At 35.8% G+C, this 26,140-nt stretch overlaps 1 protein-coding gene across 1 annotated transcript; it reads right to left on the bottom strand.

Annotated features, from left to right (window-relative positions):
• Positions 1–3,342: 3,342 nt before the first annotated feature.
• Positions 3,343–26,067, bottom strand: TMEM167A (transmembrane protein 167A). Its single transcript, XM_081132194.1, has 4 exons — positions 26,008–26,067; positions 15,614–15,723; positions 11,705–11,739; positions 3,343–7,159 (listed from the first exon to the last, which is right to left on the bottom strand). Exons 1-4 carry the CDS (start codon positions 26,008–26,010, stop codon positions 7,089–7,091), a joined length of 219 nt encoding a protein of 72 aa, XP_080988320.1. The 5' UTR covers positions 26,011–26,067; the 3' UTR covers positions 3,343–7,088.
• Between the last annotated feature and the right edge of the window lie 73 nt (positions 26,068–26,140).

Raw genomic sequence — 26,140 nt, 5'->3', positions numbered from 1 at the left:
ACTCACTCCCTGTGTCTTTGGAGGGAGAATGCCCTTGTTGTACTTCTGGGGTTCCAGAATGGGGCTCTCATCAAACTGAATGTGAAATCAGTGTGTGGGATTGTGCAATCACCTGGTGAGCTTGAACTCATACAACTGGGGTGGGCACTGCAGAAACAAAAATAAGATTAAGTTACAGATTGGTGGGAGCAAGAGAGGCATATGAGAGAGGAAAGAGTTTAGTGGATTAGAAAGTTTTGATCACGGAAGGAAAGCTGTACCATTTACAAAAACAGGGAAACACAGGGCAGCATGTTTGGAAGGGAAGATGAAGAGCTTTGTTTGGGACACATTAAATTCGAGTTGCTGGGAGGAGATTCAGATGGAAGGGTCTGAGAGGTCATGACGACCTTGTCGTGTGTCAACTTGGTTAGGCCGACCTACATTTCCTAGACTCCCTTTGCCTGTGAGGTTCTGGTTAGAGTGGGCGACAGGAGTGGTGTGAAACGTGGAGGGCAGAGGTGAGGCAACAGCCACTTTGCGAGCCCACACCCCTGGTCAGGGACCTGTACCTTGTTAGCCTGAGGCACAGCTGGGCCTTCAGCTGCTCTGCCTTCTCCTTCAGCTTCTGACTCCTGGGCCAGAGATGTTTACCTGCAAGGTAATGAAGGGCTCTGGGCTTTTTTCTGGACATCCACAGCACCAAGGTCAGAGCGGTGAGAACTGACACGGGGTCTTAATCCATCCTGAAGCTTCTCGCCTTCCCTTCCTGTGGATTTCGGGTCCAATATTCAACACAAGGACAGCAGCTTTAGAGAAACTACTAACCCTGCTCCAGTTGTGTAGTGGAATCTTTTGCATGAGTCTGTCGGCCGTTTCTTCGGCTCAAAGCACTGGATGCTTTGGCTGGTTTCTCTATCCAATTTACACCATTCTTTGTCTCACTTAGAATAATGTTCTTTATGCTACTGTCCTATAAATTGCTTGACCACTTCAAGCCCCAAGCTCTTTTCCTGTCTCTGGGTCTTTGAATATGCTGTTCCTTCTGCCTCTAAGCTCATGCTTTTAGTCTGCAGGTCGTAGCTTAACCCATTCCATAGACTGGCCTACTCTGACAACTCTATTTAAATCCTGTCTTCCTCAGGGTCCTTCCTAGAGGTTGGGAACACTCATGTAAATAACTTTTTGGTTAGCTGGTCTTCACTAGAATACAGGTTCCATGACAGCAAGAGCTTATTGGTCTTGCCACACTTTGTACACCCTGACACTACCACTGTCTGACACACAACCAGTTCTCACATTTTTCTAGTAGAAAGGGAGACATGAAGGACTCTCTTGTGGAGCAGAAATACCAAGTGATTAATTTCACATTTCTCGGGAGCACAAAAATTATCTTGAGTTTTATCACTGTTTCTACTCTTCATGGCAGGTCAAGCTAATTGCCTAAGGATTCAGGAACCATTAACAGTAGTTTTCTACATCCAATTTCTAAATTTTAACAGATTCAATTACACTTCTTTGAAAAGATGCTTGTGATAATACTTAATAAAAACTCAACTAGTACTGGAGTTGCCAGAGTATAAATGCTGTTTTACATGGTGGGTTTAGAATTATATCACTGTTATTTTGGCTTTGATTTAGAGCTAAAACCAGTGACCCAGTAGATCTGAATGAAGCTGAGGTTATTCATAAAACTAAATTTTCAGAAAACTCATCCAACTCTATTACCTGATATTTTGTGTTTTACAGCTTATTTTCATATTGTAAACTTCTTAAACATAGTTTATTAGTCAGAGTACTCTCATTATTTTCCAAGATTTACCAGACATTCCATTTGTAAATATATAACATTAGGTAAAAAACAAGCAAATATTAAGTTTTTATTCATTAAAATCAAAAGAAAAATACTATCTTGTTTTCCAGGAGCCTTAATGAAATAATACTGAGAGTATTCTAATTTCGTAAGTTTTAATTTCCTAGGTCAAATCTTTTGGTGTTACTCAGAACCTGCATATCACTTTTAACACTTCAATACTGCAAATATTCCTTCAAGGCCAGCCTTAAAATCCTTCATGCCTTAAGTGTTTCCTTATTTCTTTTAAAACAGCTTAATATCTTTGCAAATTACTTTTCCAGCGTTTAGCCTAGACATAGTACTTGATCAAAAATGTTAAAGTGGCTCATACATTACACATTTTGGCATCTGGGCACAAATCCTCAATCACTACACATTTGCTGCTCGGCCCTTCCTTGCCAAAGCAAGCTGCTAGTGTCTGGGCATTCTGTAGTTCCTGAGTGTGGAGTCCTCAGACTCCACAGTGTGTTTAGTGACTACCCTTATTTCTAATATTTATGCCTCCCCAACAAGTATGTATGGTTAAGGATATTAATGCAACTCTTTTGAATTGAAAACAGATTTGCAGATTTTGCTTTCCTACTATGTTAAATTCAATGGTCTCAAGCAAAGCCATTTTGAATTCTCTTGAGCAGTTAGAAATCAGAAATTCATTGACTTTCTCTAGTCTTATCTCAACTGGTAATAAAATGGAGCAGTGAGGGATTTACAAAACACATCAAAGGAAAGAAGATCCTGTTTTTTTTTTATTCATATGTGAAATGTCTTGAGTTCAAAACTCAGCTACAAATACAAGGGTGGGCAAAAGTAGGTTTACTGTTGTGAATACGAGAGTTTATTCTTGTATTAAAAATTATTGTATTATTTGCCACAGGAACTATAAACCTACTTTTGCCCACCCCTGCATAGTTGTTGCAATTCATTTGGTTACATAAATTCTTTTTAGTAAGAGGTCTAACAAAACTTTGCCTGTAAATATAGTGGTAGGATGACAACAGCAGAAGGACCGTGCTGCCCAAAGCAAGGCATATGGTACATACAAGACTTTTCCTCTCTCGATAAATGGTGTGAATTTGCTGAGTACTCTGACTCTGATGGACACAGCTCATAGACAGATTCCGGACAGAAAAAGATAGCTACTTGCCAGAATGTTTGGGCATCTGAAGGCTTCCAGTTGAGGAGGTTGAAAATAATTGTAATTAATAACTGTCACTTTTATTCAGAATCATATTTCAACCGTCCCTAGGGGAATTAACGACTTCCTATCTAAAGTAAGTCATTTAGGCTCTTGAAGGCTCAAATAAACAGTAATATAATAGACTGAACAGTTCTAAGTTGCAAAACAACCAAAACCAAATTCCCCAAACTAATCTTGATCATTTATTAAAACATGAAGGTAAAACAAATAGAAACATTTCTCTATTACCATCTTACCCCAAAGATGTCAATTGCAATTTTTTAACCTCTAAAAAAACTTTCACTCATCTGACATAAAAAGTAGGAGGCTCTTGAGAGTTCATTTCGATTTTTATTATACACCATAGGCATGTGGACTAACCGGAGTAGGATGATTAACTGTACTCTTAAAATCACAGGAAATATATTTCTACCCCTCCCCCCTTTTCTGATATTGGAGTGGCATTGCAGAAAACTTTGCGGTTAATTTAGGGCAAAGTAAAAGAAAACACCATGGAAGGCAGTATATAAAATGAAGCTAGTTTTGGAAGCTAGTGTAACTTGCTCATTGCTATTGAGAACAAGGCTGTATAGTACTCACAATGCTATTTTAGTTAAGTTCTCATTTAAGGTGAATAGGTTCTGTGACTTTCCATAAAACGATTACAATAAAACCAATTTCACCACAGGCTAATTGACATAAACCAGTTAGGTTCCTAAGGCATCTCATCAGCATTATAACGAAATGTTAGTCAAGTACTTGCTATGCTCAGCTACTTATATTCTGAACATCTGTCACTGAATGCAAAGACAGAAAAGAGCAGTCCCTAAGAATCTTCCATTCGTTTTTAGCTTCCTATGGTCCAATAATTTCTCAAAGGCTTTGAAAAGAGTGTAAGTCCTTGCTTATTGTACGCCCTTTGTGTGCACCAAGGGAAGGTCTGCTCCTTGCACAGATGTGTTTTAACAACCATGGCTGCTCTGGCACTGATGGAGGATGGGTGACTGAGGTCCTAAAAGCATCTGACCTGGTTGCCTGGGCTTGATACACTTAGCAGGTCAGTCTCTGGAGAGTATGCTATTGTAGTCCTGGGCCAAATTAGTTTGTTTATATATTCACCAAGGAAGGATTTTATTTTTATGTTGTAGTTTTTTTTGGTCAGGCAGGAGGGAACACATATTCAACTTCAATTTTGAGGTAGGTAACAGATGAGAAAAATACAGACCCTCTAGGATCTAATCTCCGCTCACCTTTCTAGGCTTGTTTTACTAATCCCCAGGTGGCATAAGCTGGGTAGTTATAGTCAATATATCCCTGGTGCTTTTGCACATGGTTCTTAGATTCAGCTCAAGCACTGCTTCTTCAGAAAGAAGTTCATATCCTTGACTGAGTTGTCTGTCACCCTTATTTTCTTCTAGAATTCTGGGATTATCTCAATAATAAATGCTCTCCCATCCACTGCCACTTTGTGACTACTAGAGGGGAAGAATTGTGTACCTGTCTATCTTCAGTGATATACCATATGCACTCTATAAATGTTTCTTGAAAGAATACTGAAATATAAATATTCTGTTTACAAGTCCTAGGTCTTTTCACAAAACTAAGCAGAGAACTGTTCATTTTTGACTTTGTAAACTTGGAGAAGTTAGTTCATTCAAACTTCTATTTTGTCCTAAGGCTGGTCTGCACATCACTAAGATGAAAGAGCCTATTACAAATTACATATTACTATTATCCCTAGTACTAAAGGACTATTTTGAATTTGAATATGTAAGAGCATTCAGGATAGCGCCTGGACGAGCAGCACTGCGAAGACACTGGACTTGATTCTCAACTTGAAGCCACAGAAGGGATTCAACGCACCATGTGGCCCTTTGGCCATCTTTAAGACTGCTGAGGGAGAAGACACTCCTGCCACTGGCACAGCTCAGGCCAACCAGGAACTGATTTTCAGTACAAGACAAATTCTAGGAGAGATGGAATCAAAGATTCTGGAGCCAGTAAGGTTAGGGAGAGTATCTGAACCTAGACATCTGTGGACTGCAGTGCCATCACCCCACCCTGCACCCCCGCAGTAAGACTGGTGACAGAGGCAGCCATCTGATGCCTAAACTGATCCAGACCTCCCCACTGAGGCCACGGGATATCTGCATATTTTGCAGGCTCAAAACTACCTGCACTGCCCCTTTCGGTTACAGAACAGGAGTCAGTGGGAACCACTTGAAAACAATACATTCAAGAAAGTGCTAACTGCTTTTATTCATAGAATCCTATGTCTTTCCCCCACCTCCCAAAGAGCTTGTGTTGAAAAGGTCAAAACGGCTGGGGTCAGAAATAAGCTGCCTCCCACTCTGTTCAGAATCTATAAGAGGGCAAATTTTTAGATATTACCACAAATTTTCCAGAGAAATTATTTCTTCCTCTATCTTCCACCTACACCCTCCAAAATGCCTACTTAAAGAAATGTCTTAGAATTGATTATCTAGAATATTTGTCTTTTTAAAATATTAGATTTATGTAGCACATAAAAAGTTAGTCGACAAAGCTTTTGGAAAATCTAGTTGGCAGCAGAGTTGAACAACAGATGGCCACTAAGAAACCAGACCCAGAAAGGTAACTTACTCTGCGTATATATGCTGATAAGAGTACTATTTTGGGGAGATCCTGAAAATCCTTGACTTAATACAAAGCCCAAGAGACAGTTCAGAGTAGGAACAATTCTCATACCCTGATTCTCTGTCTACAGCAAAATATACCACTTTTATTTAACCAGCTTTAGATAAGCAAAAAATGTAAAAACAAATATAGTCATAGCTTACAGCAGCTTTTGTTTTGGGAAGAAAAAAAAAGACAGCAACGCATACCCAGTTTTTCTTAGATGTTTCCTAGAATTCTTTCCAAGTAGTTTAGTTTTAAAAATAGCTGGCTTTCAGTTCTTTACCTTGTTTCTGTAGAAAGAGCTACTAGCAGACTCATTTTAAAATAATTCTCTTTTCTTTAAAAAAAAAAAAAAAGTTTTTTTTTTTACCTTTATGGGGAACTAATAGCTGAGAACAACATCCAATTAATACTATATATAACGGGCAATTTTTAGCTAAGATGGTCAGTAGATCTGAAAACTATCATTACCTATTAAGTTACATAAGAGATTCCAGTTCAAGTTGACAGACAAAAAATAAACTAGATTCAAAGTGTTGTATTAAAAAACAACAGTACAGTTTGCATTTTAGGGCAATTAAAATAAGCGGAGACCTGAGTCTAAAAAAAAAAGAAAAAACACATACAGGATTATCATTTTGTAATTGTTCTACTTTGCTCTTTTCATTCTAAGACTGTAGTTTTATTTAGAGAATGAGTTAGCTGGTCAAATTTATGCTTAAGACATTTATCCATACTTAACTAGAGAGGGTGCAGAAGCTACTACAACAATCGGCTATTCTAAATCCTTTTATGTTAAATACACACACTTTCCCCACAATACTCTTAACTCAATTTCATTTGTCTTCTTCCTTAGAATGGCATAGGCTTATTTTAAATAGTTTAAAAACCTGTAATAAACTACAGAGTTCATTAAGAGTAGAGGTACTCTGGTTTATGCTCAAAATGGTATGACCAGAGGTAAAGCAAGTATTATTAAAAAAGCACAATCCTTATCAACATAAATTGAACCTTTTTTTTCAATAAAAAAAGCTAGTCCAATATACGGTCTCATTCTATAAAGATATATCACTTTCAAATCACAGTGAAAGGAACTTGAATAATTTACCAATTTTTTTCTACTATGTGACTTAGAGATACCTCACTAAAAACTGGTATCAGACAGGACAAAATGACATTTACAGAATATAACATTGTAGTGACAGTACTGAGATTGATTGTTACAAACTCTTTGAGTATTAAATGGTTACATCCTAATTATACAGAACATTGGTCCAATAACGAAATAGAGAACAGCAGCTGGGAATTTATCTCATTCAATGTTGAGAGATAAAGTTAACCATTCTTTCCATTATTTTCAAGATAAGTCCCCTTTTTATACTGAAATCTGATGGGAGTTAAATCCAGGTACTTTCCAAGCTACTGCATGAAGAGGATGCTGAAGGCCATCACTATACAGCATACCGCAACGTAAGGACTCTTCCGCTCACCTGTTGAAAACAAGGAAGATGTTCACGTTGAGGAACTGAGTAGCTAACGTGTGTGATTTGGTTACATAAGAATCAGGATAAAGTTCCTGTGATAAGGTCCATGTATTTGGAGGGTGGGGTGGGCAAAACAAGAACTAGAGGCAACATAAGAGCAAGTACAATACAGAACGTACTAAACTATATCAATTTATTTCTAAGAGCGCCTCCTTTTCACTTGTTTAGAAAACCCTCAATGCGCCATTCCTGTGCTGCTGCGTAAACCCAGACATTAAAAAATACAACACAGAAGGTAGGGGAAAGATCCAAGAGAAATGGTCTATACTCAATTAAGGCCAAACAAATAGTGATTAATTATTTTCTGCAGAAAGGGAAATTTCCACCCACAAAAAAAATTCAACAGGCAATTTTCAGCCATATTTTTTTTCTCATTGGTAGCAATTCGTGAGACTTTTAAAGGGAAAAATAAGCATTTGTGGATGAAAATGAACAGAGGGTGATCAATAAAACTGCATTTTAAGAATGGGCATAAAATAAAATGATTAACAAAAAACAAGAAAAAACAATTTCTGAGATGAATTTCATATCAAATCTTTTGTATTTTTTATAGTATGGTAACTCTGGGTCAGAAATTTAGAACTTAAAACAGCCACTTCAGGATGGGTAGATTTTCACATGTGTTTAAGGAGTATTTATACTTGGGTGACTTTCCTTTTGCATGAAACAGACCTGGAGTTGGCTAGTGAAATGGTCTTGCAAACAGATACAGATCTTATGATTATGGGTTAACTCAAATTCATCTTTTTCTTTCCCGTTTCTTTAGCAATTGCAAGGCTGTACAACTCCACAGAGCACCAGGAAATTACGTGCTGCCCTGGGGACACATAAGAAAGTGATGCGCTACTTCTAGAAATGGTCCTGGGTATGTTCGGGCAGCGTCTAGCAGACATGGCTTATACACCCCTCATTTGTGTTTTTTATGATGTTTAAAACCAGCGCTTTTTCAGTAAGTTCCTTATTTCCTTTAGCAAGGTCAGTTAACCACCTCTGAAAAACATCAAATTTGACCACGCTGACCTAACCAAAATCCTCAGTTGCACTCATAGTCATAGTGTTAGTGAGCATATATGCTTGTTCAATCACAATATTCATGACAGATATTACACACATACAAATAAAATAAACATTTGGTGTTTTTCTGAAAGTGTTTTTCTATCCATAGACATTTAATGGACTGCTTCTAGCTAAAGGAAAATCTAGAAAGTGAGAGAACAGTGTTTTCATAATACCACTATCCCAACTAGAAAAAAAATATTTTAAAACTAAAAGTCTCCTTGGGTTATCATTTGTAAGCAATGCTAATTCCTTTGGTGGTAAAAACTCATGTTATCAAACAAAATGAAAACACACAAACTCATTCTGACATAAATTTCAGGTAGATTCCATAAGAAGCCTGTCACCCTTATTGTGGCTAGAAACTCTTCTTGTCCAATAGTCTTATTAAATACCTAAAAGAGAACTTAATATTGTCCTAACCTTCCCATCTGCTGGAAATTAATTTTTGAGGAAGTTCTCTTCCTCATCCTCCAGCTTAGAATGCTATAATTTACATATGGGTTTCATTTTCCTGTTTCTAATTTTCTTAAAAGAGATCGCCATGTGGTAGAGTTAAACATCTTTGGTTGAACTTGGGTAAGAATGTTACTTCTTGTCTGCTCTTGGTTCTGTGTAAGTGAATGTGAAACAGTTGCTGTAATGTGATGTGTAACATAAGATGATCTGGCTGGGCCTTTTCCCATTAAAATTGCATCCTTTCCTTGTGGATATATTCTTTGTCAAGATAAGAGGAGCATGTGTTTGAGAAAGCAGCATATCAGCATCAACATTTTCTAAGCCACTTTGCCAAAATGAAAAGCTAATGCTTTTATAGAATTGGCAAGAATGAATACTTTAACTGAACTATGACATTCATATAGTCAAGCTAGGAAAATAAAAATAATAAATGAGCAAGCAAAAAAGAAAAGGCAGTTTATAATTAGACATAAAAATTATATGAGACTACAGGAAAGCATTAAGAAAGCTACAAACTAAATGTCCTAAATTTTTAGCTATACTTTCAAGTAACAATTATGAGCAAAACAGTCACCTGGGTTGGCTAATGAATGCAGCTGTACTTCTCTTATTACATAAAATGGATTTAAAGTACCTTAACATTTTATTTCTGAATTAGCAACTTAATGATAATACTGAGATGAAAACTCAGTCTCCTAACTCCGTACTTTTTATATTGTTACCCATATTGAGACTCACTTTAATACAGTGATATCCTCTAGTCCTTCCAACTGTTTTGCTCCTCTATTATGTTCTCTTGTTGCGGGTTACTTGAGATATTTTTACCACTCTGCTCCTTGACAGTATTTCCTTTGCCAGGTGACTTGGCTCTGAAGTAAACGGTTTGGTTTATATATATAATTACATTTACCAATAGTTACCAGAATTAGCCATTGAGGGTGCCACTGTGTTTCTTTACCTCTCTCGGTTATTTGTGAAGTGCTTGAGATCTCTTCTGCTATTTCAGGGCTTGCAGCTGTTGAGCATGACTGAATGCCAGATAAGTCTGCACCGCAAGGCTCTGTAAGTCTAGGCTGGGTATTCTCAACTTCAGCACTACCGACATTTGGGGCTAATTCTGTTGGAAGGGGCTGTCCTGTGCATCACAGGATGTTTAGCAACATCCCTAACCTATACCCAGTATGTACTTCCACTAGGCATTGTCAAATGTCCTGACTGACACAACTTATCTAGGCTATATCTGTGCTTTACCAATCTAAGGCCAATAATATTTCTTAAAAAAGAAAAATATTCTTATGTCTATCACTGTTTAAGAGGTAATAAAGTCCGACAAAAAACACTGAGGAAGAACAGTTTAACATGTTAAAAGCACACTGAATTCTCTGAAAGATGTCTGTTTCAATAGTCAATATATTAGAATGAGGGCTTTGAAAGAGGTACTTTTCTGTGAAGGTCTTTGTTCTTATACTATCATTTTCCACGGAACAAACATAAAAGGCCCAGGAATTGTATAATCTCATCATAACAGAATTTTTAAAAAGGACCTCTAGATAATTTAGTATTATACTTACAACTGCCACTGTGAATAGGTCATGCCAATCATTAAAAGCTCAAGGGAAGAAAAGTTGCTCTCAAGATTATTTCAATGTTAACATTATATGAATCTTAGAAGATGCTTAAAGAATTTGAAACTCCTACAATTAATTTTTAGTCCTTAACTGAGACTATGTTATGCCTATAATTATCTTTAGATATATTACATCAATTCTCAGGTCTTCTTTAAAAAAATTTCTAAATATTATAAGCATTTAGTTTATATTTTTCAATCTTTACTTAATTTTGTTTCCTGTTATGGAACATCTTCTACATTTTCCACATCTCTGAGAAGTGACAGTCAAAATAAAACATAATACTCTAAAGGGAGCACAGCTTATTTAAAGGAGACGGTTCTTAAATTCTCCATCCTATTTAAAGGAATTAGTTTAGGGAATTCAGGCAGTTGTTAGATTGGCTATTTTCTTCATTATGAAAGCCTGGCAGCCTTATAAAAAAAAGTAGTTATGTACAAATGCAATAGTAGAAGAAGAGTATAAAAATCATGTTTTTGAGGGAGGGGTCATGCAAATAATTTCAAAGAGGACAAGACATTTCAAAGAGAAATAGACATTTTTCAGTCCAAGTGATGTAAGTAACAAATGCACCAAAGTAGTGTTTTTGGAACAAGGCATGTTAAAGAGGGTATATAATCTCTATTATTCAAGAGTACTGGTGAATTACAGCAATATAATACATTTTAATTCATTCATTACCAATCATTTGAGAGTCTAGTATGTGCTGCTGAGCATTGTGCTAAATGTTATGTACATAGTGGAATAAGACAAGAGTATATTATTATTTAAACATAAATACACTTAAGATGCTACTAATCTTATTGTGAAAAGTTAAAAGAAAATCACATTTATGTTAACTTTAACCAATAGAATAAAGCTCAGCTATGACCACCTGGGTTTAAAAGATAAAAGTTAATGTTATCTAAAAGCAACAAATAACAGTCTATGACTTAGCATAGGGCAATAAAATGATTATGTTGGGTAGTTGCTCAGCAAGTCTTTCGCTGACAGGAAATTCATCCTCAGTTATCAAAATGGTACACATTGTACAGAACAAGATGCTCCCTACTATAAGCATACGTGCATAACACTATACATATTTGTCTAAAATCTTCTCAAAACCAGGAATGCATAGTATTTAATACCTGAACTTCAAGAGAGAAATTTTCCATCTCCCTGCTAACAAAGTATCATGAGGTAGCCACTGAAAAGAATTTGGTAGAACGCTACAAACTTTTGCAAAATTGCAGAAAATTAGGAAGCCTGCACTTTAAAAACTGACATTTGACTCGTATGAATAGGATATAAGTAAACTGGCCAACAATTTATTGCTGAAGAAATGAAGGAAGATTACAGAGACACTTACCAATTCTGGCACACTTCCAAAATATACCCAACAGTCTGCGTAGAATAAAAAAGAAAAAAGTAGCTATTGATTACTGGAAAAGGTAAATCATTCTCTCAGACTCACAGACAATTAATTATACTAGTATTTTAACTTCTGATGCTTTGCTTCAAAACTGAAATTTGTTTGATGTCGAGCCACTTATGTAGGAAGTAGAACACAATAATTTAACCACCATCAACGTATATACACTGTTGCTAACTGGAATGCACGTCGTGTCATAGATTAAACCTAGGGTAAATTAATGTGAAAGTGGCAAAAATTAGCACAAGGGCTTACTATTTTGTCTTTAAAAAATGTAGGTCTACATTTAAATAATTTATAACCATGAACTCCAGTGACAGCATCTATATAACTATGTTATTCCATAAAGAAGAATACAAAAACATGTGCCTATGTTCTCAAAATAAGTAGAAAATCCTAGTTTAGGGACACTGTATATGAGTTAATTAAATATGGCATTTAAAACACATTCTAAAAATAAAGAGAATTAAAATAAAGATGTCCATTTCAATTCTATAAATGAACATATTAAGAATTAAATAAGTATTATATATATATATATATATCATTTATTTGACATATAAAAAGTACCAGCATAAGAAAAAAAAAACAGCGGTCAAGTCATTTAATAAATATCAGAAAAAATATAAACACTGTGGATAACTATTTTGTTGGTCTGACAGAACTGAATAATAAATGGTGCTATGCATGGTTACAAATCAAGATAAATTAACATTACTTATTCTGGTAAGTTAGGATTGGCGTAACAAAATCAAAATCAAAATCCTTAAATTCCAGAGAAACTTATATTACACATTTTTTGCCCAAAGAAATGGCTGGCTAATGAATCATTATATTAGAATAACTAAGACTGAAAGAAAATACTGGTTCAGTTAAGTTCTATATAGGTTCCTCCTCTGAAGTATAACAACGTCCTGACCTCAAAGCAAAAACTCTCTTACTTTAGATTAAATGAAAGGAGTAAAATATAAGTTATTCTGAAGAATGACCATTCTGACAGGTGAAACAATTTTACTACAAGACTAAAAGGACAAAAATCATATATATTCTTGAAAGTAATGTAGGATAATATAAGGGCCATACTATGTCTAAATTCAATCCTACTTAATCGGTTGCATAACTGTGGTTATTTTATCCTTTTGTTAAAAGGATTAAATGAGTTACTTCACAGAAAAGTCTTTAGAACAGTGACTAACATGTGCTGTGCTCAGTAATACACAGGCTAAAGGAACATGTGACAATAACTCCAGATATCACTTAAAATCGGCTCACATTTCACCAAAAATGGAAAACAACTGGTTAGTGACAAATGGTTCCTTGATTCTAAAAACCTACTGGTTATAATATGCACTACTGATTTAAAGCTACTCTGCTTGAGGGACTCAGAGGCAGGATACCTGGAGTTCTTCCACAGGAAGCTTAAAGTCCCACAGAGCACAGTCTGAAACCAAATGATCACAGTCAAGGTCTTTTCAGGCCTAATATTCTATTAAGTATGATCAGAAGGTTGGTACAACACAGTTAATATATTAAAAGCTATTTAAGTAAAAAATATTCCCAAGTTGGCCACTGAAGGATATACCAGTACTACTTTGGCTTTTTAAACATATTTAGACATATTTCTTAGACATATTTCTGTAATATTCCAAATGCTATTCATTAAAACACAGGAATTTTAATCCTTGGTAAAACAGTTATGCTGCTTAATTTCTATGGCTGTAAACCAATAAGTATAACTGGTGATAAAGCTATTAGGAAACTGGACAAAGTAGCAGTATCTTTCTGCTGCTTTTTATTTCTATGTTATCTGAAGCAGCAGCAGTTGAAGGCATCAAAAACGTGCTTTATGCATGCGACCCAGACATCTGCACTTAAGTATGGAGTACTCACTACAATAAAGGGAAATTTACAGCCTCAGAAAAAATACGTGTTGTAACAACAAAAACAAATGGCCTATACATTTTTTTCTACAGAAAATATTTCTTATATAAGTTAAAATAAAATGGGGCTTAATATTTATATAAATAGAAACTACGTTTTTTTAAAAAGCTTTCAAACAGTTGACTGTATCAACATAAACTTTAAAATGTAAAAATAGGCATCCTATTTTTTTGGTCTTTTATGTAGGAGAAATATACTACTACTCAACCTCTACTGTAAGGTTGGCAGCCCTGAGAACTCCTTTTTTTTTTTTAATGTGGCATGTTATGGATGTATTCCTGCTCCCATAGGAATGAGGAGCAGACCTATTTCCACATGCAATCTACTTTCTTTATAACAGAATCAACAAAGTATATTCTATTCTACTACTATGGGACTATTCTTTAATGAAATAAACACTTAAAAGTATCTTTTAGATAGAAGCTACGTATTATATGAGAAATCTAAGCAATGGGTCAATGAGAATGTTTAATGGTTTCTATCACATGCTTTAACTATAAGTAATAGTTAATAGAGGAAGGAAAGGAGGAAAGAAAGGAGGAAATAAAACTGGTTGGGTAAAAAGATTTCACACACAAGTAAGAAACAAATACAATTATTTGTAACATCAACAAATGGACAAAGTATTAAATCGAGTGCCAAAGGCTAAGTGCAATAGGAGTTCAGAAAAAAAGGTGGAATGATGAGAGGACAATGTCTACAAAGGAAGTGGGGGTTGTAATAAAAACTGATGAACAAACAGCATCTGTTTCCAACTTTAGTAAATTAAATAAAATCCCTCAGGCCAACAGAGACAGATGATCAGTTTATTAGAACAGGATTACTGGTTTTCAATATTCAAAACTGGTTAGAGTTCTGTTTATCCCTTTACACGTGTTCAAACAACCCGAGGAAATAAAAAGGGAGAAGTAGGGAAAAGCCCATGGTCCAGCTAATGGGATGTTTGAATTAATGTTAATTATGATTCCAGACAGAACAGGGCTGCAGGAAAGAGAGCAGGGATTATTACTCTCATACTTGACTATCTACCACCTGGCCTTTTGTAGCTTTTATTAGAGGAAAAGAAGTGTTTGACCTTGCAGGATCCTAATTTGGCCTTTTTCTTCCTGTTAAAAACAAAAAAGGTGCTGGAGATAATTAGTCCCATGGGAAATAGTCCATTATTTCATCTTTTTATTTCTTAAAATCATTAAGTGAGGTACAGCCCCTTATCAAGAAAGAATTAAGACAATCATTCATAGAAATTAATAAATATGTAAGGCAAAGAAAAGTTTTTACCTCACAGTCTCTTTTTAAAAATATACTCTTACTTTTGGTTAAATTCAACATGTATTTCTGCATTATGAACATGGCACTTTAATTCTCTGTGTTAAAATATTAAGTTCAAATTTTGGGGGAGCATGAATCTATTAAAAGGGATGTGACATGCCCAAGACAGTTTAAGTAAGCTAAATACATTTCTTCAAAGATGTTTAATTTGTGACACAGACAGGGAGTTCACATAATTAGAACAGTCTTGGATTAGAGAGGGAGTGTCATATTATTATTTTTATGTACATGGTGCTTGCAAACTGCTTAATGCTTTCAGAATGTGATAACTAACCAACTTCATTAACTATTTTATTTTCTTGATCCCAGAAAAATTACCTGTTGCATCTTTTTAAATATACATATTTTTCGGTCTAATAAACTTCAGGTCACTTCTGATATTTATCTTTTTATTTAATAAGATTCTGTGAATATAAAGTTTTTGGATTTTTAAAATGGAGGAAGAAAATAATGTAAAAGTTATTACAAAAAACTGAGTTACATATAGAAATTAAACTGTTTAATGACGTTTATAGTAATTTACATTCAATGTCTATAAGAACTAATTTGGATGATTAGGCATCATTAGTAACATACCCAGTTTTATTTCTGTCCAGGAGGCTTGGTGCCAAGGACCGGATATAAGCACAGGTACATATAAGCAGCAAGATTACAGTCAACAGACTCTGAAAATTGAAAATGGCAGACTAAAAAGAGAAAAAGAAAAATTAGTATCAAAAGAGAAACTGCATAGGTAAAATATGCCAGACAAGTCCACATAAAGAATCATACTTTTTTCTTCAAAAAGGCAAGCAGAATGCCATGTCTGAGAACACTTAAAACCGAATAGGTATTTCGAGAGTGTACTTTCTTCTTCATTCTTTGAGCTAAGGGATGAAGATGTAACAAAAATTCTAAATTCAACAACTTAAAAATACTACCAAAAATGTCACGAATCCAACATAGGTCACCAAAGCTGAATCAATATATAATACATACAGATGTTCTAGAGGCCCAGACTACAAGCAGGACATAGAGTCTCCAAGCTCTGCCAGTAAGTAGCTGGCTACCTGACCTCAACTGAATCACTAGCCTCTCTCTAAGTCTCTGTTTCACACCTGCAAAACTGGGTGGAGGGAGGAGAGAGACTAAATGTTGACTAACATTTTTTTCAATTCTGAAATTCTTTTAGGATAAGCATGCTTTAAATTTGAGCAGTCACGTTCCATGTACTGACTCATACTAGTTTATTCTGTTTTGGTGAAATAAAAGCAGTTGCTCATTCACTGATGAATCTTTAAAAAGTTTTTCAATAAATTTAACAGAGAAAATCATGTTTCCAGTCATAGCAAAATGAAGGTGGACTTTATTCAAAATTCAGCTCAAGCATTATCTTTTCCAGGAAGTCTCCTTGAACACATCGGCCTCCGCTCTCCTATTTCATATAGAACGTTACTTTCTGTTCCCATAGCAAACTGTTACACATTTATTATAATTAATACTCAGCCATGAAGAGTGGGCATTGTCTTACCAGACTCAATCTCCAGTACCTGACTATGCATCTGACACAAAGTTCGAGCCCTATAAGGGATGGTTGAATAAACAAAAAGTGCAGAGATGCTACTGTATATATAAGCCCCCCAAAATCTAGTGAAAAACAAGTACAGATCATAAGGGAATTAAGTAAGGTGCTTGGGTACATAATTAAAATATTTAAATCAATAGGCTTCATGATTATATTTATCAACCTGTTAAAAGACATACTGGAAAAAAAGACTTCATTTACAATAGCAAAATTGCTAGGAATAAGCTTAACATGAAATATGTGCAACACTGGCATCAAAGAACTGTCAAAACCTTAAAGCATACTGAAGTGCTATATTTGGTTCTTATACTAGAAGGCAATATCATAAAGTTAATCTGTAAATTTAAAGTGAACCTAATACCAACAACTTATTTTTGAAACAGACAACTGATTTTGAAGTTGAACAGGGAAAAATAAATTTAAAAGAAATAGCAAGAAAATTCTAAACAAAGGAACTAGCCCTATCAAAAACTGTCATAATATTTTTAACCTTTTATACATATTTAGAATATTTATAAACTATTCAAAACATTTTTTAAAATTATGCATTATTTACCAATATCCTTAAGGACAAAAATGCTTACATACAATGCTAACTAGTAGGAAAAGCAGCATGTAAGATTTCACAATCCTATTTTTAGCCATGTAAACCTTTATTCAAAGAAGAGGTGAAAATGCAGTGATTATCTCTAGAAGGTTTTTAACATAATTCTCAGCTTTTTTGGATTTCTCAAATTTTCTAAGTGTTAGTTTTATGGTCTGAAAAAGATAAGCAAAAATCTTCTGTATTATTTTAACAGTTGTTTTTGTATGGAAACCATTTCTTCATGGATATAGCAAGGGTAAAATTTAATATGCCTTGGTTTTTAATTGAATTGGATTTTAATTTTGCATCTGTGAAGGCAAGTGATATACATTTTATAACTTGAACGAAATTAATGAACTCATGATCAATTATAGATAGAAAACACAGTATCTTCCTTTCAAAGGTCATTTTTTGAACATGTATATGAGTATGTTGATAAATATAGTATTTGATAACACCATGAAATATAAAGCATAGATTTCCTTCCACTCAATATAACTAAACATGTATTTAGTATCTAGTCTGGGGTATGAGGCTAGACATGGGATTAAAAAGTACATAGCATGATTCCTTTCCTCCAGGACTTTTATAAAAGCTAACAACAATGATAACTGATATTCACTGAGTGCTGGGATTATCTTACTTATCCTCACATATGCTGTTATTAATACCCTCACTTTATACATGAAACAACTGAGGCACACAGCAGCTATAATCCAGTTAGGACATATATTTTAAAAACTAAATAGCAACTCCCTGTAGCATATGTGACTACTGAGCCATGCTGACAGAAAAGTGGTTTTCATAAAGTCAAGTCAGGAAAAGACTCAAGAAGAAAGCAGGAACTGAACCAAGCCTTGAAAGAGCACAATTAGTCAGGCAAAGAACAAGAAAAACAGGCTCCAGAAGAAACAAAAGCATGTAAAACATCCCCACAGAATCAGAAATGCACATGCATGGAACAATGTGCAGATTTATTAAGCAAAGGATTTATGTGGTAAAGTGGCTGGAAAATAAATTTGCAAAGTAGGTTTATCATCTTCCTTAATGGAGTATCTAAATTCATGATTTTGCAATGTATACTTTTGCCTTCCCTGAATGTCTTGTTAAAAAACATGCTTAAATGATACGGTGTTTGGGATTGGTTTTTAAATAATCCAGTGTGTGTGTGGTGTGAGGTTGATGAAATGCTGAGTATATGAGGCTTCATTGTGCTCTTCTTTCTACCTTTGTATGTTTAAATTTTTCATAATAAAAGATTTTAAGAGGCACTTAGAAACATGCCTATTATTAAAAAGTGGGGTGTGTTATATACATTTGTATGTAAAACCATTTACAAATGAAAATCATTTACAAGTATGCGATACATAATACATGTAACTTTGTTCCTGGGGTTTATAGACCCTAAAATTTAAACAAATAATCTTAGGTGGTAAAGTCTTTAAGATGTACTCAGACTGGTCTAAAGAGCGTTTCAAACCTCTAGACATTAGTCTACCACTGCTTAGCCTACCTAAGCATTCCTCTTAATGCTTAGCATCTGTTAGCCGCTGATATAAAATTTTAGTCTCAGGGTTAGAGGAAACAGATGTTCCTGTCCTGTAGAAAAATAATTGAGAATTTTAAATAGGGAAGTGTTATTAAAGGAAAGGGAAGAAGCTAAGAAAAAAGGAAGCATATTTGATCACAAAATAGATGGAAAGATGATAAGGTGGTAAGAGAAGTAAAATTCATTTACCGTGCTTAATTTTTTTTCAGGTCTTTTAAATCATGAAATCTTTTTCAAGGTATTCCGTATTTTTGCACATTTCCATCTAGTTTTGCTTGCCTGGTGAACTGACTGAAACTGCTGGTCTCAACTCAAGAGGTACCTCCTCTGTGAAGTCTTCCCTGTCTCCACTCTCCACACCAAGAGTCAAGATCTTTGACAAGTATGTGTTACGCACAGAGCTGCCTAAGATAGCACCCATTAATCTGTACTGTGATTGTATCCTTTATTTTAATTAGGTTAACCCCTGTGAATATTAAACAAAATAGTGCACAGCAGTCGCTGAAAAATGCTGAATGAAATAGGAACTTGAAAATAATCACAAATAATATTTAAACAAATGCAAGAGCATACTTATATTCTAAATTAACAATGCAGGTTATTAAAAAAAGTGTAGATCAGACTGCTGAATATTTTGTTTACTCAAGAGAAACCTCCATGCATTCCTTTGCATTTATATTTACTTGTCAGTGATAATCGGAAAATCCAGAAGGAAGAAGCAAATATCCTTATGTTTTGTTAAGGGCCCAGGCTGTAGGGTAAAATAAAGGCCTGAGGTAATTTCCTTTCAATATCTAAGACTTTTTGTATCACAAACTGGAATTCAGAGAAAGTTCTATCAAGCAGCCAGCCTTAAGGTGCTTATAAATGAGACAAAATGTATTCTTCTGACTCACCTAATTTGTAAGAGAGACATCTTTAAGAAGCGTGGCTGGCAGAAAATTCTAGAACCTCAAACAATTCTCCAATCTCAGGTTTACCTAGTTTTCCATGAGGACACCCTGTGACAATGGCAGGGGGTTATACAATGGCATGCTACCCAGTTTAAGAAATAAAACTTCATGAAGTAAACATTAAATAAGGCACATTGGAACTAAGGAGTTCTAGGGAAGAATTTATCTTCTGCTTTTTCTAGCTTCTAGAGGCTGCCTGCATTCCTGGGCTACTGACCCCTCATCACTCTGACCTCTATAGTCACTTTTACTCTAGTCACTTTTGTTATGACTCCGCCCCTCCTGCCTCCCTCTTACAAGGGTCCTTGTGATTAAATCACCCCTCTCCCCATAATTCAAGACACTCATCCCATTCCAAAATTCTTAATCAAATATGCAAAGTTCCTTTTCACTTATTATCATAAGATAGTAAGATAAAATATTTGCAGGTGTTTGTTTTTGTTTGTGTGTGTGGGGGCATTATGTCTACCACAACTACAAACACTTCCTTTTTATGAAGTATCCAATTAACATTCCCTAGACTCTGGGATGCTTGAGCACCTGGAGCACAAACCTCAAATACAACCAGAATGGTAACCCTTGTGGTTGTGGAATACAGCAGTCCTGCCTTGACCTTTCATTCCTCTCATAGTTGTGCTCAGTCTTCTAAAAAATGGTAATGGAGATCCTCAATTATTTTTCTCCAAAGGCCCCTTTTATTATCCTTCCATATTTCAGACTTATCACACTGCTCATAGCTACTCAGAGCTCCTAATATACTTCAAATTAATGTTACTGTACTAAATTAATTTATACAAACCAGAAGGAAATCAACTTGATGAGTCAGTTACTTTGTACAATCATTTTAAAGTAAATCACAATTTCTCAGTTCATTTGAAACAATGAAAATAATTCAGACTTTGATTTGGCCATTACTAAAGTACACAAAATCATTTATCAATGAATAGACAAGAGACTGGTCAACACAAAGCTTAATGTTCAAACATGAAATTATTTGCAATGTTGACACATCTTTTAAAATTTGCTATACTGAAGTCAGTTTGAAAGTAAGCAATATTTATTTCAGATTCAATTTTTGTCATTTTATCTATACAGATATAATTTCTTATTTCTGACTCATTCCTGAATGTTAAAACTATATTAACTAAGACTGACTATAAAGACAAGAATTCAATACAGAGTTTTGTTTTTAGACGTATAAATAAAAATACTTCTAAGTAAAAGAAACCATCTATAACATTAGAAATAGAGGAAAAAAAGGGGAAAGATCCAAACAGTATAAAGGTTCAAATAATAATACTATGCAAAAAGCAGCAGAAATATACATATTAATATGCGAAACAATGCTTTGCCCAAAGAGTGCTCAATGACTGGTTGCTAACCATAAGACCTTAATTAAGCCTATAGTATTTTCATTAGTCCTGGATCACTTAAACTACATGCAGCTTAATTATTTATTAAGACTATTAAAATAAACTGTTTAATCAATTTGTTAATTAAGGGCCTTCTTTATGCATAACACTGTCTGGGAGCTAAATGTTGACTGTTACCTATGCAGGAAATACATTTTTATTGACATATTTAATTCTTCCAGTTTAACTAAAATTCACTTTAAACAAGAACTGAATACCAAAGATTTAAATCCTTAAAACTCCAAATAGTAGCAATTTTACTTGATTTAAAAATAACTACTGCTTTTACACAAAACTAAAGTCATTTATCCCTCTCTGGGGGTCGAAGGAAACCCAGAAATGACATACCTGACCTAAATGTTATAAAAATTATACAGCACTTGAAAAGTGGGTCAGCACTTTATCATTTACAAATCTAGGTCAGGTCAGCATTTTCCAACTAGTTTGTACCTGTAAATTCGTATGTACCACTATTATCTCTTAAAATGGAAAAACAACAGGGAAATATAGTGATAAATGTAAGCCTGTATGTGAATGTGCAAACACACACACAAATACCCCATTTATGCAAAATAATTACAGGTAATTGAAAAGATTTTTACTAATACATAGGAATAGTTAACATCTTTTAGCGTTATTAGCACATTAAGTTCAACCTTTGTTGCTTACTGTAAGGTAGCACTGATACTGTACCAGGTTATCTTAATCTGAATTTAATTTGAAACCCAGAAGTCAGGATTGCTTAATGTGTCAATGTTAAGAACACATTAGCTTCTCAGAGTGGCTAGTGTCCTTGGGTAAATCAGCATATCTAAGCATCAGTTTAATTTCATTTGCAAAATGAGGGAGCTGGACTAAATAGACATTTGATCTCACTGGTTCTGTTTCAAAAGTATAGACTTTCTCTACTTACACTTTGCACTTAAAATTAGTAACTTTCATGGCTATGGGTAAAGTTACAGTCCAGGGTAGAAGCACTTCAACTCTGTTCTTCACTGGCAACAGTGGTGGTCATTTGCGTTTATTTTCACCTCAGTCACGGTACCTACAATGCATTTGCTGTGTTTGTGCTGCTTAGTTTTAGAGCTGTTTTATGGACAACTCAAATCTAAATATAAAGCAACAAGGGTGTCCAAGGTATTTATAAGAGAAAGTATAGATAAAATAGGACCCACATCAGGTACCTTAAATTATGCTAATGCAATGGTTTTCATAGTGTAGTTCATGGAACCCTCTCATAGGTTTATGAGGTAAAAACTATTTTTATAATACTAAGAAGATACTTGCCTTTTAGCTTTTATGCCTTTTGTGTTAATGGTGTGAAAGTAATAACAAGAGAATTATCATCTTAACCAACTTTTCTACCCTCCAACCACTGAGGCATACCATCCTTTTCTTCTCGAATTCTGGAATTAATGGCATTGCATAATATACAGAGCACAAGATGTGTGACAGAGTTAAGTTTAAATCTAAGTTTCACTATTTATGTCTTGTGATCTTGGGCAAGACACTTAACCTTTCTGTGCTTTATTATTCTCAGGTAAAATGTGGCCAATAATTTAAGTCTTTAATAAAACACTGTATGCAAAGTGCCTGGCAGAGTAGGTGCTTACCCAGTATTTCCTTCCAATCCTCAATCATCCAAACAGGAGTTGTGCTTCATCAACCCTCACTAAGCATCCTCAAAATGATTTTCTTATTTATCCTTTCCTTTAACCTAACTACTATGGCCAAAGTTGAAGCATTCAATCATCTCCTACCTGGATCACTGCTTTTGTTTCTAAACTGGTCTCCCAAATTTTAATCTTCCTCTATTTAAACATACCCTCTGTATTGTTACTAGTTGGGAATGCACACCATTTCTTTTCCCTGCTCAGTCTTTACCAGGTAAGCAATTAAACATCATCAAAACATAAAGTCCTTGGTATGGCAAAAACTCCTTCAAGATGTGGCCCCAAACTTTCTAGTTTCTTTTTTCATTTCAGTGCTTAATTTCTATTCCTGCCAGTCTCCAAGCAACTATTCAATTTGATGCCCTTTGGCTCCGTAACTGCCACTTCCTTTATCTATTATCTAAAGGACAGAGAACACTGTCCAGCTCTAGCTAATTATTCCTTCGGTAATCCCTAATCACTCTTGAACATACGAGTCAGAGCATTACCTCCTTGGGGATGTCTCTGCAGCAGTTCCTAGCCAGAATTACTTCTTTTTGTGTATCATTAGAACTTATGTGCTAATATTTTCCCTGCTATGAGGAAAACACTTCACACACCCCCTCTTACACTCCGTTTAAGTATAAAATGTGGGCAAAAGCTCCTACTCTGCAGGTTCTGTGAGCATTAAATGAGAATATCTGCAAATCACCTAATATAATGAAGAAATGAAATGAAGATAAAGTTCCTTAAGTTAACCAAGCAAAGGATGGGAACTGGGAATGACTTTGACCAGCTATGGCTCAGTCTTTCCACTACACACATTGTTTTTCTATGTATTAGCAGATAACACATGGAATTTACTTAACAGTCTTTTCCACTGGACTGTGAAATCCTTGAATACACTGAGCATCGCTACATGACTTTGTATTCCTGACTCTCATTCATTTGAATACTAACTCTGACACTATGATGAAGAGACTGAAAGGTCCAGTCTCTACATTAAGAACTCTGTCTAGAGAAGAGAGAAATATTTGCAACACCCTACTGCTGTTTTCCTTGTGCTAAGTGCTATGCTAGTGGGAAACTGGAGTTATATACAAGGACTATGGGTGCCCAAATGGATACCTAAAAGGGATAGGCAAAAATAAAGGGGCAGGGAAGGGTTTCTGGGGAGAGATGAAACTTGAGGTGAATCTTGAAAGATTAAAAATTTAGGGAGAACAAAGCATTCTGAAGTTCTAGAAAGCATTAATTTTTAAGTGGTATAATTATCAGACTGTTTATACTCTGATAATTGTAAATTTTTATTGCTGATAAACATTTTATGGCCTTGAAAAGCATTTAAAAAATGAATTCATTAAAATAATGGTAATTCAGATTTAAGTCATTATCACAAATACACCAAGGGTAGGTGCGAACTCAGTGCTGGCATGAGAAGCTCATAGGAACAGAGCAGAAATGAAAAATTAATCACCTGGCAGTTGTTTCTATTATCCATCCACATTTGATCGGCATGTTACATATGAGAGTTACAAATAACTAAACATTTCATTCTCTATTAGGTTGTTTCTATTAACAACATGAAGATTTCTAGCATCTGGACATTAAAATAAGTTTGAGTTCTGTCTTTACTACCTACTAGGTTGTGCAACCCCAACACATCAATTTCTTTCTCCCTTACTTCCTTCATCTACTCAGAAGTTGTTGTGGGCTTGGAATGAGAGTGCTTATAAACTGATTTTTCAAACACAGCCTGGCACTCAAGTGTTAATAAACGAGAGCTACTATCGTTACTTTGGAAAAAATAAGCATGGCCAGACGGTTTAAATACTGTTGATCTTAAACATAGTATCCACCTTGCTTTTAATTAGACATTAGATAGTAAGGATGATGAAAAGAAGAATATATCTTTGCCTTGCACTAAGAGTAAAATAATTTAATTTCAGCTTCTTGGAAGACATGCAAGAATTAAGAATAACAGTCCCTCTACTCTTAAAATTGAAGGAACCACATTTTCTAAGTTAAATAACAGCTCACCCACGACACTCGGAACAAGTGTATCCTGCTTATCATTTGATAGGTGGGGAAAGAAGCTGGAGAGCATCCTTGTTTGAGAAATCACCTGCCATCTCCTCTATAAGTGAATGGTAAACTTCTCCAGGGAAAAGACTGTATGTAACTTATGCCTTAGCTATAATCAAAGCAGCTAGCATAAAGCAAGCAACAAGTAATGAGTTTTCCATGAAGTGTCTAAAGGTTTTGTGCTGTAGGAACTTCTGGGAACACAAGCTTAGCAACTATTCACAAAAAATAGCATTCTGGGTATCGAGGTTGCTTCTGATTCTATAATAAAACGCAGGCATCCTTTCCCCCAAAATATGCTCATAACTGCAACATTGGCACGTGGACTTCATAAATTCATCACGAGGGCCTGGAGTAGAGGCTGTTGGCATTTGATCATAACACAGGTAAAATGCGTGACGGACGGAGCTTGGGAGCTTTGTACTGACACCGCATCTGTCCTCTGGCCACGCTGGCTTCACCTCCTTTTTTTCAGCCTGGAGATGTAAGCATTTCCTTTGCGAACATTTGTGACTTATTGCAAACTTGTCTAGGAGGCCCAAACTATCAGAGGAATCTGCAATACCACAAACAACCTTAACAACGTGTGGGGAGGAGAGGCCGGCCCGAGGCCAGACACACTCCAAGGACACTAAGCTACTAGAAGAAAAACCATCTTTGCAGAGCCCTCCAATCAGTAATAGTTTGTAAAGTAGCATCCTTAAGGTTAAGAGAGTCGAGTACGAGAGGCCTAAAGGCCACTAATTCAACAGATAAAAAGGTGTGAAGTTTGGGACTTGAAAATGAAATAAAAACCTGTTTCAGGAGCGCAGGGGGAGGAGACGCAAAATAACCTGAGCAAACTGCAGAAGCTGTAATGCCTCAAAGGGACGACCACAAAGGGCCTACGTAACCGACGGGCTAAGCCAAGCCAGCACATTTCTTCGAAACACATCAAGAAAGTGAACTCAGGGAACCAGAACCGGGGTCCTTCTTGGGTGGTCGGCCCTGGTTCTCCCCGGCTGGGCGTGCAGGGGCGACACGGCTCCCGGGCCCGTGCATCCGCCGAACCCCGGGAACATCAAGATAGTGACAAGGTGCCCTGGCCCGCCTCCCAGTCCTCGAGCCCCAGTTCGGGGCCACAGCCCCTTCGGAAAGCTCAAGCACAAGCCCCCAGACCCGCTTCTTACCATAGTGAGGCCGGCGGAGCCCCAGCCACATCACCCTTCCGGGCCCAGGGCGGAAAAGGCGTGCTCGCCCCGCTGCCCCTCTCGCTCCTTCCGGCGTTCCGGTTGGGCCTGTCGGGGCCCCGCCTCCTGAGCC

The sequence above is a fragment of the Miniopterus schreibersii genome (genome assembly GCF_964146895.1).
Source record: "Miniopterus schreibersii genome assembly, chromosome: 3".
Classification (NCBI taxonomy): Eukaryota; Metazoa; Chordata; class Mammalia; order Chiroptera; family Miniopteridae; genus Miniopterus; species Miniopterus schreibersii.
Note: the sequence above shows the minus strand (reverse complement) of the source record. Positions and strands in the feature narration are given on the sequence as shown.

What these genes read in the sequence shown, in the direction of transcription:
- TMEM167A (XM_081132194.1), bottom strand. An exon ending in CTGGACAGAAATAAAACTGG is followed by an intron (nt 11,740 to 15,613) that starts GTATGTTACTAA and finishes TATTCTACGCAG; the next exon opens with ACTGTTGGGTATATTTTGGA. An exon ending in TTGGAAGTGTGCCAGAATTG is followed by an intron (nt 7,160 to 11,704) that starts GTAAGTGTCTCT and finishes TGTTTTCAACAG; the next exon opens with GTGAGCGGAAGAGTCCTTAC.